The 19,889-nt window shown below is 36.1% G+C and overlaps 1 protein-coding gene across 2 annotated transcripts in view; it reads right to left on the reverse strand.

The window, feature by feature from the left end:
* Positions 1-4,760, reverse strand: part of LOC107560132 (RNA-binding protein 7) — a 5,874-nt gene extending 1,114 nt beyond the window's left edge. The window contains exons 1-5 of one of the 2 annotated variants that reach the window (XM_016244216.1): positions 4,555-4,760; positions 3,497-3,659; positions 2,661-2,724; positions 1,396-1,489; positions 570-771 (exon numbers count right to left, since the gene is read on the reverse strand). In XM_016244216.1, coding sequence (XP_016099702.1) covers positions 570-771; positions 1,396-1,489; positions 2,661-2,724; positions 3,497-3,659; positions 4,555-4,647 — 616 coding nt within the window. In that variant the 5' untranslated portion in view covers positions 4,648-4,760. Of the gene's footprint in view, positions 1-194; positions 772-1,395; positions 1,490-2,660; positions 2,725-3,496; positions 3,660-4,554 lie in introns of those variants that run through there. The other variant, XM_016244214.1, reaches the window with a different exon arrangement.
* Between the last annotated feature and the right edge of the window lie 15,129 nt (positions 4,761-19,889).

Genomic DNA, 19,889 nt, shown 5'->3' on the forward strand with positions numbered 1-19,889 from the left:
AATTACAAATCTCTAGAGAAAAAGAAATCTACCATATTTTGCTCTTTTATGCATTTTGCTGTTGTACAGAAATTCATCTCAAAAAGGACATTCTTAAAAATAAAAATTATATAAACATAGGTATCCCCTGAGATCAAAATATACATTTAAAACAGGTCAGCACACAAAATGGCCAATTTATTACTGGTTTTGTATTTTTTTTGTTCTTGCATCTCTAACAATTTCAAGTCTAAATGCCTTAACCTCATGTCAAAAATGTGCTTTTGTGCAGTACAGTGCTAACGTTTTTTTTTTTATATAAATACATATATATATATATATGCAAACAGCTGAGATGCGATTTACGAAATTTAAAAAAATTTTAAAATCTAGGAGGATAACAAAAGGTTATTAAAACAGTTGATTAAAAATGCTTACAGGAGAACTAAAATGCTTTTAAAATGGTTTCCATCGTCCCTCTCTCGAGTCTCTCCGTCTTTCAGGAGGGTGATTTCTGTTGTGTCCTCCGCTGCGGTCATCGTGGTGATAGAAGTCACCTCGCTGGCTGTCGCGCCGATGCCGGTCATAGCCGTTCCCACTGTTGCCGTGCCGTTGATCTCTGCCATGAGGGTTGTTATTGTCCTGCTGAAAGTGGCGATGACCACGCTGGCCGGACCGATCCTGTTGCCAGTGATTACTGTCTGCAGGACTGCGCAGTTGCTGCATGCCCTGCTGGAGACCTCCATTGAGCTGGAGCACCTGCTGCATCTGAACCTGCCGCATGTTGTTCATCTATTAAAAAAAAAAAAAAAGTGAGTAATATATTTTAAATAAATAGTTCAAACAAAAATCCAAGATGTAGATGAGTTTGCTTCTTCATCAGAACAGCTTTGGAGAAATGTAGCATTGCATCACTTGTTCACCAATGAATCCTCTGCAGTGAATGGGTGCCGTCAGAATGAGAGTCCAAACAGCTGATAAAAACATCACAAGTAATCCACACCCCTCCAGTCCATCAAGTCAAGTGTTTGACCTGTGCATATTTCTCTCCTGATTCAGATGAGATGACTTTTTCACTGGAGAAAGCAATATTATAGATAGAGAACTCGTATTTTGTGTGGAGTTAAAAATGTCTTTATGGATGCGTTTGTTTTTTCGCTGCACAAGATTGATGGACTTGTGGTGTGGATTATTGTGATGTTTTTATCAGCTGTTTGGACTCTCATTCTGACGGCACCCATTCACTGCAGAGGATCCATTGGTGAACAAGTGATGGGACGCTAAATTTCTGAGAGCGAGTACATTTTAGGCAAATTTTCATTTTTTTTTTTACTTTCTTTTAAGTGTCCATCAGGTCTAACATTAACATAGAATTTTGAATGTCAAAGTCTGAATATGAGCAGAAGGTGTTCTCACCATGGCCTGTCTCTGCAGACTGTCAGGCGAAGAGAAAGATCTTTGTATATGCTGCGGAGGGGAGTAGGACGGAGAGCCCATCTTCTCAGGGGTTCTGCCAGAATAGAAAATCACATCAGTTCAGGTACACTACTGTTCAAAAGCTTGGTGTCAGTAAAAAACGTTTTTTAAGATTTGATTTACTTTTGAAATTAATGAATACTTTAATTCGGCAAGGACTAGGCTGACCATGCATCTTCTTCCTAGACATGTCCTGGCCAAGATTTCTATATTACCCCAGCAATTATGCATTAAAGGAATAGTTCACCCAAAAATGAAAATAGTGTCATTTACTCACCCTCATGTCGTTCCAAGCCTGTATAAATGTCTTTATCATGTTGAACAGAAAATAAGATATTTTGAAGAACTGAAACAGTTGACTCCCCATTGACTTCCATAGTAGGGAAAGAAAAACCATGGAAGTCAATGGGGACCAACAACTGTTTCAGTTCTTCAAAATATCTTATTTACTGTTCAACATACGAAAGAAACTCATACACGTTTGGAATGACATGAGGGTGAGTAAATAATGACAACTTTCCATTTTTGGGTGAACTTTTCTTTTTAATTGATCGAAAGTGGTATGGTAGTAAAGACAATTATTATTCTATATTTTTTAATGTAATTCTGTTTTTAATAAATACTGTTAATTGTACTTTCTATTCATCAAGAATCCTGAAAATAACTGTGTTTTTTACATCAACATTAAGCAGCACAACTGTTTTCAACATTAATAATAAAATCAGCATATTAAAATAATTTCTGAAGGATCATGTGACACTGAAGACTGGATGTTGATGAAAATGTAGTTTTACATCACAGGAATAAATTACATTAAACAGAAAGTGTTATTTCAAATTGTAACATTTCACAAAATTGCTGGTTTTAATGCATTTTTAATTACATAAACGCAGCCCTGGTGAGTAGAAGAGACTTATTTAAAAAATATTTGAAATCTTACTCGCACCAATCTTTTGATACATTATTCCCCCAAACATTTTTGATGAACTTAAGAACATAGTAAATGACTGATGCAGTCATGAAATCAGAAACCCTCCACTTGATGAAATGCGATCACAAATGATCATAAGACATGCAATTGAGATGCAAGTTAATAGCATGTGTAAACCGTGATCGGTCTCAGTTGAAATCTTGTGACAGGATCACTTGAAACAGAGCAGGTGTAAACATAAGCACTAAATCACTGCATTTAAATCAGAAGTTACCTTCCACCGCGGTGACCTGGTGTATTTGCTGGACTTTTGCCTTCCTGACTGATATGACTGCTGCCTGTTACAAACAAAACCCATTGAGATGACCATTAATCTGGTTCTTACACTGCTGGACTGAAAATATATTTTTATATATGATATTTCGTTTTTTTTCCCTTTTCAAAAACTCAACGTGACACCCATTTTAAAACGTTATTTCCCTAATGTGATGCGTTGCTTCAGAATCGCAGCAAGTTGTTTCAGTGGAAGAGCAAGTTACACATTAAAGACTAATTTCCTCTCTTTTCTTTTTGTTTTTAATAATTTGCACACATTAATCACTCACCAAATGACCATTATCAAGTAAGTAAACGGCATCAAAATTATGCATGTATACAATCCCAGCACAACCTTAATTTTATTTCCTCTACCACTGTTTTCTAACGTCACATTCTTAAAGATCATGGTGGAAATGTTCCTAACTCATGAAATGTGTGCGTGCGTGTACCTGTTTTTCTATTCTGGTGGGGACTTAAACCTGAATACACACAGACTCATAGGGACTCATGTCACGGTGGGGACCTAAATCGTGGTCCCCAGGGGAAAACAAGCTAATAAATCACACAGAATGAAGTTTTTTGAAAATCTAAAAGTGCACAAAGTTTCCTGTGAGAGGTAGGTTTAGGTGTAGGGCAAAATAACATACAGTCTGTACAGTAGAAAAAGCATTATGCCTATGGAGAGTCCCCACAAGGATAGCAAACCAGACGTGTGTGTGTGCGTGTCTATGCTGAAACGATAGACAGTAATAAATCTCTAGTGAACACGCACACAAAAAAGGAAATTCCTACCGGCTCTGAACTGTATGTTGAGCTGCCGTCCATAGAGACGGATTCCATTCAGCAAGTTTAAGGCATAGGGCACGGACACTTCATGTTTGAAGTTTACAAATGCAAAGTGTTTTGATTTTCCATCACCGTCTTTAGGGATTTTGACTTTTATCAATGGCCCAGCCTATTGGAAAGGGAAATACAGGTGAGACTTCGGATTAAATGTTACTTAAGCCAAGACACTACTAGGGTTGCAAAACGGTGGAAAATGTCCAGTAAATGTCGGAAAGTTTCCAAGATTATTATTATTTTTTTTGAATATTCCAGGGATTTTTGGAAAGTTTCCAGAAATGTTCCACCCCTTTGCAACCCTAGACACTACAGGCAAAACCATCGTTTTTTTTGTTTTGGTTTTCTTCTTCTTCATGCACTGGTCCATTTTGAGTTGCTACTTTGCTTACTTTGTCTACTAGTGTCTGCAGATTTGAATTAAAACGCATATCTTTAGAGGCACTTTCTCAAAATGAGCTTTCTCCTGCACTGATCCAGAAACCAAACTTAAAAATATGCATTCCCATTTATATTGTGATATGGTTTTTACAGTAAGGTTTGTTTATACACCATTTGCCTGATTTGTGGAACATTTTATTTCTAAAAGATTGCGAAGTGTCTTTTTCTGGCCTTTGACGTTATGTTAAAAAGTAGGGATGCACGATATATCGGCCACCATATCGGTATCGGCCGATAAATGCTCATTTTTGCTGTTATCGGTATCGGCCCGATAAGAAAATTTGGCCGATATCTTAAAGCCGATAAATAATGCATTATTTCCTTCATTAATACTCTAGAATAATTGTTCAAATTAAGTGTAAGCGTGCTCAAAAATGCTCCAAACTACGTTTACGTTACTTCGAACTCCCGCAAACAGCAGAGACACGGGCTGATAGGAATTAGAAAAACTATTTCATACAAATATTAAAAAGACACCATCGTACTTGTTTGTAAAACATGCATCTGTTGCTTTCAGCAGTCAAAACAACTAGCATTAGCAGGCTAATCAACGACGCTAAAGCACTCACCTGTAAAAACAGCTCGAATATAACTTCTTCTGTTACTTGAGGGTCCAGGTTCCCGACAAACAGAGTCCGGTCAGCCTCATCGGCTATTCCCATTTTGCAAAATATTGAAAGTCCAGGCTGGTTGATTGCGTTAACTCTGTTAGCTTGCGTTTATGACCAGCCCATCGGTCTTTAAAACGCGTTTGCCGTGTGTGAGCATTAACTGTCGTGATGAAGAGTCGCTTCACGACACATGCTTACAGTTCCAGTATTGACCACAGGGAGGCGCCATTTCACTGTTGAAGAAATACAGCTTACAAGTCATAATTGTCCATATGTTTTGTTCTGTTAACCATAGGTATTATGAATTAGATTAATTAGAAATTTAATGATTTTCCGTAACACGCTCCATATAATAAGCTGAGATTCCTTAGTTAAACTACTCACATTGTTGTTAAAATGTTAATATATTCAAACACCCACATGAAAAATTACTATAGTAACTTATCGTAAATACTACAGTGTTTTTGAACCATACTATAGTAAAGTACTTGAATTAATGTGTTGTGGTAATTCTATAGTTGCTGTGGTAATATAACAGCTAGAGTAATATAAACAAATTACTTTACCCAATACTGTACTAAGTTTTCTACAACTATAGGGTAGATTATACTACAGTACACTACAGTTTACTGTAGTAAAAACTAAAGTATACTACGGTATTTATTATAGCTTATCAGTTCACTATAGTTAATACTACATTATGCTGTAGCATTCATTAACAAAGTGTTGTAAATACTATAATATGTACAGTATAATACACTTTACTATAGTATGGTTCAAAAACACTATAGTAGTTACTATAAGTTACTATAGTATTGTTTAATGTGGGATATCATGCAATATTCGCAAATAAGTCACTCCATGTTATTAAATGTAGTATTGCAGGCTTAAATATTTTAATACAAAAATTAATGCAAACCATACTGAAAGCATATATTAGGCTATAGCTATGTATGTATGTATGCATATATATTTTATATGTTTTAAGAAGTACAGGCATTGTGACGCACATATATATATATATAGAATGACTAGAGCGATTAAATTTAAAGGGGTGGTTGATTGCGATTTCACTTTTGTAATGTTAGTCAGTGTGTAATGTTGCTGTTTGAGCATAAACAATATCTGCAAAGTCACGAAGCTGAAAGTTCAAGTGGTACGGCAGCAAAGTTCCTTGTTTATTACGCCGGTCTTAGTACACGATGTAAATGGTAAAACTCAACTGTTTAACTCTTGGGGAGTTGGAAAATGAGCCTATTTTCAAAAATAGTGAAGTGTTCCTTTAAAAGCCATGCTTGCACAGGTTCTGCACGATCCTCTTCAATAATATCCTCTGCTTCTCAATCGGGCTCAAACTGATAAGCGATATTAACGATGCCGTTGTTTACAATACAACCGGAGCACATGCCGCCGAGGTGAGCCAATCACAACACACTGGGCTAGCTAACCAATCAGAGCCCATTGCCTATTTCTGAGGGAGGGGCTTCATAAAAGAAGGACATGATCAGCCCGTTTCTCAGAGAAGGGACAGAGCGGTGTGGAATAAAGGTAAACTGCACCCCATAAACTCAATCAAGCCTAGAAAAAAAAACAGTCAGCCAACCCTTTAATATACATTAAATCCAAGCAATCTATTGATTTATTTTAATTGATCTAGTTTAAAGGGATAAATCATGATAACTATGTTAGTGCTTTTTGATACCCCTGTCACACCTCTTTTTTACTTTGAAATAATAGCGAACTGTTGCTTTAATAATTTGATCAAGAGGAAGTGACTTCATTGTGTCTTCAGAGGAGCCAAGTTCAAAGTTTGTAAGCTGATATAACATTTATATGCTTGATATAACATTTATATGCTATTTGACACTAAAATGCTAATGCATTAAGGCCACAAGCTTGATATGAACATGAAAACCAGCAGCCATTATTTGAATTGTTGAATATACGAATATGATAGTTGTTGATTATGATAATTATACTCATCTTATTCTGAATTGGTCTCGTGCACAAGTGCGATAATGTTACTTTCTTCGTTGCTTAATTCGTTATTTAGCTGTGACGTTGTGGAAGAGGTATGCTGGATATGTCTCAAAATTGAAAGCCTTTTTTTAAAGACTATTTTTGTTGAAACAGTGTGTTTTCTGCATATATATAGAGATGAACAGTTTTGATCTTTTTATTGATGATGGTGCTATTTCATTTGAAGGATATACAGTACTCAAATATCGGTTTGATTTGAGATTCAGGAAAACTTTTAAGCAGCAGTGGTAACCGTACCTTTATTTACAGGTGCTGAAGTCGCAAAATATTTGAACCTTCTTGCATTAAATAGTTGATTTTCTTCAGTATTTGATTTATTTATTGTAAAAATATTCATCGCTAATGTTACCTAACACTGCAGTAAAGTGGCAAGTAGAATCAGCTTTTAAATTCACACTTTCTTCCTTGAATTAATCATATTTTCTTTTCCTAATAATTGTCTGTAAATGTAATGTAAATGTTTAGCTGATTGCATAATCCTAACCCACACCTACTCCTTAACCTACCAATACTAGGGGGGTAATAATCTGTCGGGGGGTCAGAATTGGGCACAACACTGATGTCTGATCTCTAGGGTCAGACATCAGGTTGCAGGTCTGTTTGGTTCACCTTTAAGTGTGTAATTCCAGCATCCAAGAGTAGATGGCAATGTTCGCCCTCAGAACTTCACTGAAGCCCACACAAACTCCAAAAGCATACTTCTATTGAATTTCTGTTGAGCCAAGGTGTATTATACAAATCTCAGACAGAAAAACAAAAAGAGAGTGTGTGAGAGAGAGAGAGAGAAAAGAGCGATACTAGAAAGAAAGAAGCTGTGTGTAGTGTCTCTCTGACTGTTGTTGTTCCTCAGTCCTGAGGCGAGCTCAGTCAGATTCTCAGGATGGCCGGTGTTGTGGGCTCCACAGAGGCAGCACATCACAGGGGAGCGCTCAATTTCCTCTGCCTTAGTCACGACTTGGATGGATTGCGAATTATTCCCTCAGCGACCCTGTCACACATCGCTGTAGTGTACTAAAATTAAAAGTGTTGGCATTGTACTCTTACAAGCGCCCGTGCTGGCCTTTGGTGAGGCAGAATAAATGCCAGCCAGTATATTTAACTGAGGCGTCGTGACCTGTCTTGTTGCAACATGTCAGCCTGCTACCAATTAGCATAATATCTTCGTTTTCAGTCAATAAGAAATGCACCTAATTTTAGTCTTATTTTATTCCTGATTGGTAATATTGTAATGGAATTAATTGTCCATAAGCTTTAGAACAGGGGTTTTTATACTGGGGTCTACAATTAACGCTGGGGGTCTATGTAACAGTCTAAAAAAAAATTTTAAATAAAGAATAAAATTAAACAAAATAAATATACTATATTAAAATTATATATATATATATATATATATATATATACAATAAATAATACATGTAACGTGCAATACTACAGTGAATAGAAAAAGTATGTCATAATATTTTACACAGATTTGTAATATTCATTTTTCACAGTATAAATTGGGTCTTCATACATAAAAATATATAGCTGCTGTTTAAATTTTAGGATGGGGGTCCCTCATATGATCATATTTGGAGTCTGCGGCATCTAAAAGAATGAAAAGCCCTGCTGGAGTCATTAAAATCTCCATAAGCGTAAAATATCAGATCATTTTATATTTTTTAATGACAAGACAAGGTTAGTTCAGGCTGTAAAATGTCAAGTGGTGCGATTCCCCCAAAACAGGGTATTAATATAATAATGATATTTAATATATTCATAACATGAACAATTCATTGTATTTCAAAAACAATACAAATAATACAATCTAAATAAATAACGATTCAGATTAGAGTGGTATTTTTTTTCCATAGTTATTTAAAATTTTTTAATGTTTTTTTTTTGGTCTTTATGATTTTCCTTGTAATCATCATATACATTTGAGTTTTTCTTGAAAATGGTAGGCTACAGAAGTTGTTCAAAACCATATGAAACGAACACGAATACAAAGAGTACATTTCTAAGAATCTGGCATGTTTTTAAACTATAGCTTCTTAAAAGATTTGTCCCTTTCTTTATTGCGAACACTCTTGTTTGTCATCCACTCAAATGCTAAAGTATGTGAGCTCAGAATAGTTCTAGTTTGTTTATATTAAGAGGCCACTTAAGCGTATTGAATTCCTGATTAAAATGTGTCCAAGGCAGCCCTAGGCACACTGAAATGTCAACTGTTACACTTAACATGATTAAGACATGCACTCTGGCATCCGTGTCTCTATCATATTAGAGTGTTTGTAGCCAGCCAGTGTTATTTTAGCCAAACGTGATGTGAGGGTTTATCGCTCTGAGCGAGGTTGGCCACCAAAACGAGCTGTGGAGATTCCCAGATCTAGGCCATCAGCTACGTCACATGCCGCATTCACCCTCTTCGCTAACCTTGGGGAAAATCACCAGTATCGCCACGATTATTCGCTGGTGACTTCAACCTCTGTCCCAGTTTCACTCCTCCTCCTCCTCTTCCTCTGCTCTTCTCTCCAGCACAAATGTCTTTTTGACTCATCATATTCATAATTCATGTGGAATGAAGTGATGTGGGATCATCAAATGCACATGAATATTTGTGGGATGAAACCTTAATCGGGCCGGCCGCTGGCAATCTCAACCCGGTTGAATGGCTGTGTCCTGTAAGCTGAGAATGGGCCGTAATGTCTTTATGCGAGACGAACCAAGCTTACGTCCTCTCTGCCCCCTCCGCTTAGGAGAGATTGCTTTTTAAATGCCCCTGAGGTGTCACGGGATGCACAAAGATCAATCTTGCTTAATGCAACGGCCAGGGAATGCATCTGTCCCCTGCTGCATCGTAAGTGAATGCCTGTAATTATTGATGGATCCGCAGAGTGCATGGATAGGCATGCACATGGAAGGGATATTAAAAGCAGAGCGATAGGCAGAATGCGGCTCGTGACATGAACTATGCAGATGTCTGATAGGAGGCCTCGAATGGAACAGACATCGGGTCTGTCGTAGCTGTGAAATGGCTGCCAGACTGAGATGAAATGTCCTGAAGAGAAGTGAAAACACAAGTGCGTGGACGGAAACACTGATGTCATGTCCTGTTTGCAGCGCGCGGGTCATATAGAGGGCCAAAGGCAAAGAACTGTGTCCTAGAGACAGATTGGAAGAATTCTAGTTATTATGCTTTTCCAGAATTTGTACTTTTGCGAGAAATCGCAGGAGGCGTCATGTTGAATCGTAACCCAAGCAGACGTATAGGCTCCCATTTAACGCAACTGATTTCCTCAGTTGTAGTGAATTTAAAAGGATAGTTATGTTATTCTGTGATCATTTAATCATGTCGTGTGACTTACTTTCTCCCACGGGACGTGAAAGGATAAGTTTTGTAAGAATATTCTGGTAACTCTTTTCCGTAACTGGGGCACCGTATAGTGAGCTGCAGAATTGTACACCATTGAATAGTGAATTGACAATATCTTTAAGTAAGAGATAATGTACATCCAGCCGGTCGTTATCACAGAATCAGGACCCTGACACGAAGCAAACACAATGATAAAAACTGTTTCTAGCAAGAACGCTGACTTTTGTTACCCAGATAAGCCTGTTATCAGTTTTTACCGGTTGTTATGGAGGAATAACATACCTCAGAATGTCATGACTGACCAATCAGAATCAAGTATTCCACAGAGCCGTGTAAACAGATTCAGGTAAACCGAATGCAGAATTTCAGTTAACATTTGCACGTAAGAAGATTACAGTGAATTGAAATTCAAATAGCTGTAATAGAAAGGCAACATATTTCAAACTTAACTTTGAATGCTTGCTTGACTAATTCTTGTTTGAAGGCATTGAAGTTTGAAGGTTTATCGATGGATGGATGGATGGATGGATGGATGGATAGATATATTTGTAATGCCACTTATAGGAATTTATATAGTTTCTATATTTGATCATATTTAATAATTAACTTTTGTGATCCAGGGTGCAAGAGCACCTGTGCTGAATTAATTTGAATTACAGTTCAGTAAATTAATCTTCCTGTCATTCCAATTAAAATTCCAGTTCAACTTCCTGTGGGTCAAGTGGTCAATTCAATTCAAATTCACACCTGTGAACTGTCACATAAAATTAACATGCAATTCTGTCACATACAACTTGCATGAATCTGCTCTTTTTACAATACCTTTATGACGTTTTTATTATTTTTTTTTTTTATTTTTTTTTTAAGAGAGAATAGCAGGTCCCAGCACCTGTACTCAGGTAAGTCCTATTTTATAATGTGTGCTGTACAAAGATGTAACTTGCTGCTTAACCATCATAATACGATGCATTGCTGGAAAAAAATTCACTAGTTAGTCAAAACTGTTTCTCAAAACTTGGTCGCACTTCCATAATTTGAACCACATTGTTTAAAAAATATAGGACTGTCGTTAATGTTAATACCTTGCTACGTGTACTGCGTTAGGCTAATCGAGACTTGTCATTTGCACTTACATATTGTTGCTCCTTTGTTAGTTTTGATTGCTTCTATTGTCCTTATTTGTAAGTCGCTTTGGATAAAAGCGTCTGCTAAATGACTAAATGTAAGTGTAATGTTGTCATGCACAGGTAGTGGAGTAATGACGTCTGCTAATTAAAGGATTTGAGATTGCAATTAATTGCAGATTATTATAGATTGCTTATACTGTGTATATGTGACCCTGGAGCACAAAACCAGTCTTAAGTCGCCGGGGTATATTTGTAGCAATAGCCAATAATACATTGTATGGGTCAAAATTATAGATTTTTTTTAATGCCAAAAATCATTAGGATATTACGTAAAGATCATGTTCCATGAAGATATTTTCCATAAATATATCAAAACTTAATTTTTGATTAGTAATATGCATTGCTAAGAACTTCATTTGGACAACTTTAAAGGAGATTTTCTCAATATTTAGATTTTTTTGCACCCTCAGATTTTCAAACAGTTGTATCTCGGCCAAATATTGTCCTTTCTTAACAAACTATACATCAATGGAAAGCTTATTTATTCATCTTTCAGATGATGTATGCATCTACATTTTGAAAAATTGACACTTAAGACTGGTTTTGTGGTCCAGGGTCACATATATAAGTCCACTGATAAGAAACTATACTATTAACCAAATAGCTGTTAAGCCAAATAAGAGCTGTTCCAAACACTAGTTTGCAAATGTTCATTGGAACTTTGGTTTCAAGAAACTGCGAATCTCCGAACTATGTTGGTAGCAATGGAACATGCAAGCATAGTTAGCTAACAATGCTTTTGGGAAATGCACCCTGTCTTTACAAAGCTGCACAATCATACAAAGTCTGAGTCATAGAGTGGGGTTTGTGTGAAACTTCCCACACGCACTGTAGATTACCCCGTTGGATTTAACACCTGTTTGCAATGCGGCACTATTACATTTCCGTTTGGACTGGAGGCACAATTACTGTCACGCTAGCCACTCCGCTAACACTTGCATCATGCTCGCAAGTACTGCTTGCCGTTCTGTGCAAGCAGCTTTTTACAAAATCCACACACAAACAGACTCCAGAATGGTGTAATCATACCACATCATTCTGTCTCAGAAGGTGTTTAATTACTTCAGTAAGACCGAATCATTTTGGTTTTGCTAGGAGAGACTGGAGGGTCTTTGTATCATGAATCAAGAGTAAGAAACTTACAAAACTCAACTCCATTAGCCTTAATTCACCCACAGGAGTGACTCCTCTCTCTGCTATTGTCCTCTATCTCCTGGTGAGATGATAGCTTTAGCCAGAGGAGTTAGAATCAAGATGCTTCATGGAATGAGAGTCTGGTCCTATTAGTCGTGCGCCTACAGCAGTAATTAACAGAGCAAAGAACTGTGTCCTAGAGACAGATTGGAAGAATTCTAGTTATTATGCTTTTCCAGAATTTGTACTTTTGCGAGAAATCGCAGGAGGCGTCATGTTGAATCGTAACCCAAGCAGACGTATAGGCTCCCATTTAACGCAACTGATTTCCTCAGTTGTAGTGAATTTAAAAGGATAGTTATGTTATTCTGTGATCATTTAATCATGTCGTGTGACTTACTTTCTCCCACGGGACGTGAAAGGATAAGTTTTGTAAGAATATTCTGGTAACTCTTTTCCGTAACTGGGGCACCGTATAGTGAGCTGCAGAATTGTACACCATTGAATAGTGAATTGACAATATCTTTAAGTAAGAGATAATGTACATCCAGCCGGTCGTTATCACAGAATCAGGACCCTGACACGAAGCAAACACAATGATAAAAACTGTTTCTAGCAAGAACGCTGACTTTTGTTACCCAGATAAGCCTGTTATCAGTTTTTACCGGTTGTTATGGAGGAATAACATACCTCAGAATGTCATGACTGACCAATCAGAATCAAGTATTCCACAGAGCCGTGTAAACAGATTCAGGTAAACCGAATGCAGAATTTCAGTTAACATTTGCACGTAAGAAGATTACAGTGAATTGAAATTCAAATAGCTGTAATAGAAAGGCAACATATTTCAAACTTAACTTTGAATGCTTGCTTGACTAATTCTTGTTTGAAGGCATTGAAGTTTGAAGGTTTATCGATGGATGGATGGATGGATGGATGGATAGATATATTTGTAATGCCACTTATAGGAATTTATATAGTTTCTATATTTGATCATATTTAATAATTAACTTTTGTGATCCAGGGTGCAAGAGCACCTGTGCTGAATTAATTTGAATTACAGTTCAGTAAATTAATCTTCCTGTCATTCCAATTAAAATTCCAGTTCAACTTCCTGTGGGTCAAGTGGTCAATTCAATTCAAATTCACACCTGTGAACTGTCACATAAAATTAACATGCAATTCTGTCACATACAACTTGCATGAATCTGCTCTTTTTACAATACCTTTATGACGTTTTTATTATTATTTTATTTTATTTTATTTTTTAAGAGAGAATAGCAGGTCCCAGCACCTGTACTCAGGTAAGTCCTATTTTATAATGTGTGCTGTACAAAGATGTAACTTGCTGCTTAACCATCATAATACGATGCATTGCTGGAAAAAAATTCACTAGTTAGTCAAAACTGTTTCTCAAAACTTGGTCGCACTTCCATAATTTGAACCACATTGTTTAAAAAATATAGGACTGTCGTTAATGTTAATACCTTGCTACGTGTACTGCGTTAGGCTAATCGAGACTTGTCATTTGCACTTACATATCATTGCTCCTTTGTTAGTTTTGATTGCTTCTATTGTCCTTATTTGTAAGTCGCTTTGGATAAAAGCGTCTGCTAAATGACTAAATGTAAGTGTAATGTTGTCATGCACAGGTAGTGGAGTAATGACGTCTGCTAAGTAAAGGATTTGAGATTGCAATTAATTGCAGATTATTATAGATTGCTTATACTGTGTATATGTGACCCTGGAGCACAAAACCAGTCTTAAGTCGCCGGGGTATATTTGTAGCAATAGCCAATAATACATTGTATGGGTCAAAATTATAGATTTTTTTTAATGCCAAAAATCATTAGGATATTACGTAAAGATCATGTTCCATGAAGATATTTTCCATAAATATATCAAAACTTAATTTTTGATTAGTAATATGCATTGCTAAGAACTTCATTTGGACAACTTTAAAGGAGATTTTCTCAATATTTAGATTTTTTTGCACCCTCAGATTTTCAAACAGTTGTATCTCGGCCAAATATTGTCCTATCTTAACAAACTATACATCAATGGAAAGCTTATTTATTCATCTTTCAGATGATGTATACATCTACATTTTGAAAAATTGACACTTAAGACTGGTTTTGTGGTCCAGGGTCACATATATAAGTCCACTGATAAGAAACTATACTATTAACCAAATAGCTGTTAAGCCAAATAAGAGCTGTTCCAAACACTAGTTTGCGAATGTTCATTGGAACTTTGGTTTCAAGAAACTGCGAATCTCCGAACTATGTTGGTAGCAATGGAACATGCAAGCATAGTTAGCTAACAATGCTTTTGGGAAATGCACCCTGTCTTTACAAAGCTGCACAATCATACAAAGTCTGAGTCATAGAGTGGGGTTTGTGTGAAACTTCCCACACGCACTATAGATTACCCCGTTGGATTTAACACTTGTTTGCAATGCGGCACTATTACATTTCCGTTTGGACTGGAGGCACAATTACTGTCACGCTAGCCACTCCGCTAACACTTGCATCATGCTCGCAAGTACTGCTTGCCGTTCTGTGCAAGCAGCTTTTTACAAAATCCACACACAAACAGACTCCAGAATGGTGTAATCATACCACATCATTCTGTCTCAGAAGGTGTTTAATTACTTCAGTAAGACCGAATCATTTTGGTTTTGCTAGGAGAGACTGGAGGGTCTTTGTATCATGAATCAAGAGTAAGAAACTTACAAAACTCAACTCCATTAGCCTTAATTCACCCACAGGAGTGACTCCTCTCTCTGCTATTGTCCTCTATCTCCTGGTGAGATGATAGCTTTAGCCAGAGGAGTTAGAATCAAGATGCTTCATGGAATGAGAGTCTGGTCCTATTAGTCGTGCGCCTACAGCAGTAATTAACAGAGGGACATTAAGATCAGTGCTATCTCGTCTCCAATCACCAGCATCTGCTGGATCTCCATGCACACCCTAGATTTTACCATTTTACGCTTCAAATGCTTCAAAGCAGATGATGAGTCCTGTCAAACCTTTATATGAAAGCTCTCGCACCACGTCACCAGAGAGCGATTGAGGTCAAGTGGAATCAGTGAAGGAATCAGATTATAGCTACGTGTTTTTTCCAAGAAGTTGAGGAAACAAAGGGATGATCCTTATTTAGCATAATCTGAGTGACCATGGATGCGTGGTTGAGGGTGAAATTAGACAGAATTTACCCAAAAGAGCAATTTGACAGCACAGTGAGTTTAATTTGTAGGAATTACCGTGATTCTGACCCAAATCGTCACTATGGATTAAAGTCAATTTGTTTGTCTAAAGTGACACTGGAGCTGGTCTGCATAAAATTAGACTGGGGACAACCAGGTTTGGGAATCAATAAGTGCCTGAGACAAAAATATCTCATGTCCCTAATGTCATAGCCTTAAAGGCGTCTAATAACCAGATGAAGGCCCTACAGGAAAATAAGGGTATACATTTTCCAGCTATTTCACCTTTTCCTCTCTACCGCAGAGATAAACCAGGAGGTGCAGATATACGGTGTATATATATATATATATATATATATATTATATATATTATTTTTATTTTTATTTTTGAATATTCCCAACATAGTGTCATTTACACCATATCTCTGTTTAAGAGCATTCTATTTTGGAAATGTAATTTTTTACTCTTGTGCTGCTAAGGTTAATTTTATAGATAACATTACGTATCCTAAATATATACAGTAAATATTTTGAAACTTTTTTGCATCATTTTCTGAAACTACTGTACAGAAACCACAGAAAATAAATTTTCCATTCATCCATTTATTCCCCCATACAAATATTCTTCTTACAAGTCTTGATCTTGATATTAATCACATTTATTTGTCATCAATACAGTAAAAACAGTAATATTGTGAAATAGTATTACAATTTACAATAACTGTTTTCTGTTGGAATATATTTTAAAGTGTAATTTATTTTCCTGTGATGCAAACCTGATTTTTCAGCATCATTACTCCTTCAGTGTCACATGATCCTTCTGAAATCATTCGAATATGCTGATTTGCCATTAAAGGAACATTTCTGATAATTATTAATGTTGAAAAAAGTATTCTTTGGTGAATATAAAGTTCAAAAGAACACAATTTTTAAGTGAAAATCCTCAACATTATCTATGTATTTACAGTCACTTTTGATCAATTTAATGCATCCTTGTTGAAAAAAAAGTATTAAAAAAAAAACCTAAATCTTGCTGAGCTGTACAATAGTAGTGTATGGACTTCATTTACACCTATTAGGTGCAGAATGGCGGATAAAAAACAAAAGAGGAAAACGCCTGCGGAACGATAAGGCAAGAAGTAGGACTCGTGTAAATATCGGATCAGCTTTCCAGCGCTGGAGAGAACTCAAGGAGCGGAGCCCTGCGATCGGACTAAAAATAAAAATAAAGATGAAACAATATTACACCAAAGAAAGTTGATTTTTGTTCAGAATTAAATTATTTAAGTGTGAAATTATCAATACGTGTGGCTCCCATCCAGACCTCAGCCCCAAAGCATGTTGATCCAGGATTCTACTTGGCAGTATAACAATAAGCTAATTTAAGATCCCTATGTGAGTTTTTGAACAGTGCACAAACGTGTGTTGGTATAGTGTTTTCTTATTCTTATAAATGAGCTTTCTGAGCATTGGTTACAGAAGAGCATCTATGCCTCAGCAGTCAGTGATGAAGTGGGCAGAAGACTGAGACCTGCGTTTAGCCAAGTAATTATAGCAGAAAGCTATTTGTATAGTCGAGTATTTCACAGAGTGTAAAAGAAGGTCAAAGAATCCTCAATCTTGTTGGCAACGCTTGGCGTGCAAATTAATTGCGGGCGGAGGCTCTATGGAATAATTGAATCAAGTAGCAGACTTATATCGGCATAAAATTGCAACGCTAACCTTCAAATAAGAAATGAACTCTCTGGAGGCTGTCCTGTTTTTTCTCTCGTCCAGCCGATTCATTTTTTCCTCTCTACCGCAGAGATAAACCAGGAGGTGCAGCAATCAGCGCCGAGGTCGCAGTCGTGTGTGCGAATACACTTTACAGTCTGAAATTAGTTTGTCTTGCATGTGTGTTGATAAATTCAGAAATTGCTTCATCAGCACCAGGAAACAGTACATGGAGTGTGTAATGGCATATTAGCTAATAGATTGTTAATTAATTGTACACATTGCCATGCTAATTTTAGCCGAAGAGGCATGCTAATCATTTGTAATGAGGCAATCAGTGCTAGCGATGCTTGCAGTTAGATTAGTTATTTACTCAGTGTCCTCCAGCATATGAGCTCCTGGATGTCTGCGCTAGCGGTGTTTCTGCTTTCTTGATGTGATTCATCAGTGTTGTCTTCTTGTCTGTCTTTTCAGTGAATCAGTTGAATCGTTTCGCAAAATTCAAGCATTTCTTGAATCAACAACTCACTGATTCACTGACTCATGACTTCATTCATTCTTTCTTTCTTTTTAGCTGAATCGTAAGGAAACTTCTTTTCGCTATGGACGAAAAATGCCATGTTTATGTATCGCAATTTATCCAAAGATAATTGCGGCTTTTAATCTCACAATTTTTTCTCATAATTCTGAGGTTGCACTTTGCTATTAATAGCTCAAAATTATGAGATAGAAACTTGCAAATCTGGGGAGGGAAACATAATTTTGATATTTAAACTCGCAATTACAGATGAAAAATGTCTGATTTGAGAGAAAAAGTTGCAGTAAAATAACTATTGGCCTTGATGTGAGAAGCTGAAAAGTGTCCAAAACCCCTATGAAACCAACAAACAGACTAGTTCAGTCTGACATGCAAACCTGTTTATGCTGCTGGAAGCTTCTGCACTCTATAATAGAATCACTGGGGTTGCAAGTTAAGGGTTATTTTTGTGATATTTTCCTCCTTTATCGATGTGTATGAAAAGCCACAAGGAGGGTATATAGAGTTAAATGTAATATTTCATGTGACGCAAATCATTCCACTGTCTTGCACCCGATATTTTCATCTTAAGATGGCAAGCCAGTGCAGTGCATTGAAGCTGTTGGCTCTAATTTTGCAGGAAACTATGACGTGCGTCTGCCTACCCGACTCTGGCTCCCAGCTAAAATATATAAAACTCACCCAAAATAGCCTGTGTATCAACGCCCACTCACGCAGGTTCATGGCCTGCCCACAGCCATCATATTCATCAATCTTTCAGCCACGTATTGACGGGACGTCCACACGCATTTGTCTGATGGGTGTTGTAGCCCTGTGAAATATTAATTTCTGTATTATGGGAGGAGCTGCTGTCCCTAAATGTGAGAGGTATGTTGCCCGGGGCACTAAAAACACTGTTCATTAACCCAGCAGAAATAATGTCCATAAGTAGCATTATGGAACATGTATTGAACTCTTGGCCTGTTTAGTGCATAAATATGCCCATGTGATAGTCCTGACATGTCCTCATAGCAAACAATAAAGCCAATAAGGCCCCCATTATACATGCATTAATGTCATGGTTTCTCATTTATGTTATTTACTGTGGTTCTCTACACTGGTTCTCAACCTTTTTGTCCCCATGTAGACTGGTATATTTCTCTGCTGTAATGACAAAGCTGCTTGTTTTCCAAATGTATTTACAGAAAGTAAGACTTGGAGTGTCAATAGAGTAAAAATAATTTTTGATTTTACAGTTTGAATTATATTTTTTCATAATTCAACTGTGAAAAAAATGTAATTCAACTTAAAAACTAAACTTAAGTATATTCAAATTGCTGTACAAGCCATTTTGCATTCATTCATTCATTTGTTTATTTACTGATTTAAAAAAATATATATTTCTCATTGAATCTTTTATAATAAAAAAAAGTATACTTATTAATTACACCTTTTTCCCAGAGTAAAATAATTATAGATAAATTAAATTAAATTAAATTAAATTAAAACATTTTGTGATTTAAGTTTTAAGAGCTAAAAATTATTCATGGTCCTCGCTGTTTTTGTTTTTTTGGCCAATGAATATACATTATTTCTTCAGGAGTTCATGATTTACTAAGGATAACAATATATATATATATATATATTAGTGCTGTCAAATGATTAATTGCGATTAATCGCATTCAAAATAAAAGTGTTTGTTTACATAATATATGTGTGTGTACTGCGCATATGTATTATGTATATATAAATACACACAAATGCATGTATATATTTCACAAAAATATTACATTTTTATATAGTAAATATATTTATAAATAATATAAATTATATGAACATACATATATGCATGTAAATACATGATACTATTTTTTAAATATATACATGCATGTTTGTGTAATTATATATATACATAGTAAATATACACAGTACACACACATACAGTATATTATGTAAATAAAAAACTTTTATATTGGATGCGATTAATCGCGATTAATCATTTGACAGCACTAATATACATATATATATATATATAACATTTCATATTAGTAATTAATATATTTTATATATATTATATATATTTATATGAATATAAATATATTAATTTATTTAAATAAAAATATACACTCTTGTAATAAT

The sequence above is a fragment of the Sinocyclocheilus grahami genome, unplaced genomic scaffold, assembly GCF_001515645.1.
Source record: "Sinocyclocheilus grahami isolate Dianchi unplaced genomic scaffold, SAMN03320097.WGS_v1.1 scaffold711.1, whole genome shotgun sequence".
In the NCBI taxonomy this organism is placed as follows: Eukaryota; Metazoa; Chordata; class Actinopteri; order Cypriniformes; family Cyprinidae; genus Sinocyclocheilus; species Sinocyclocheilus grahami.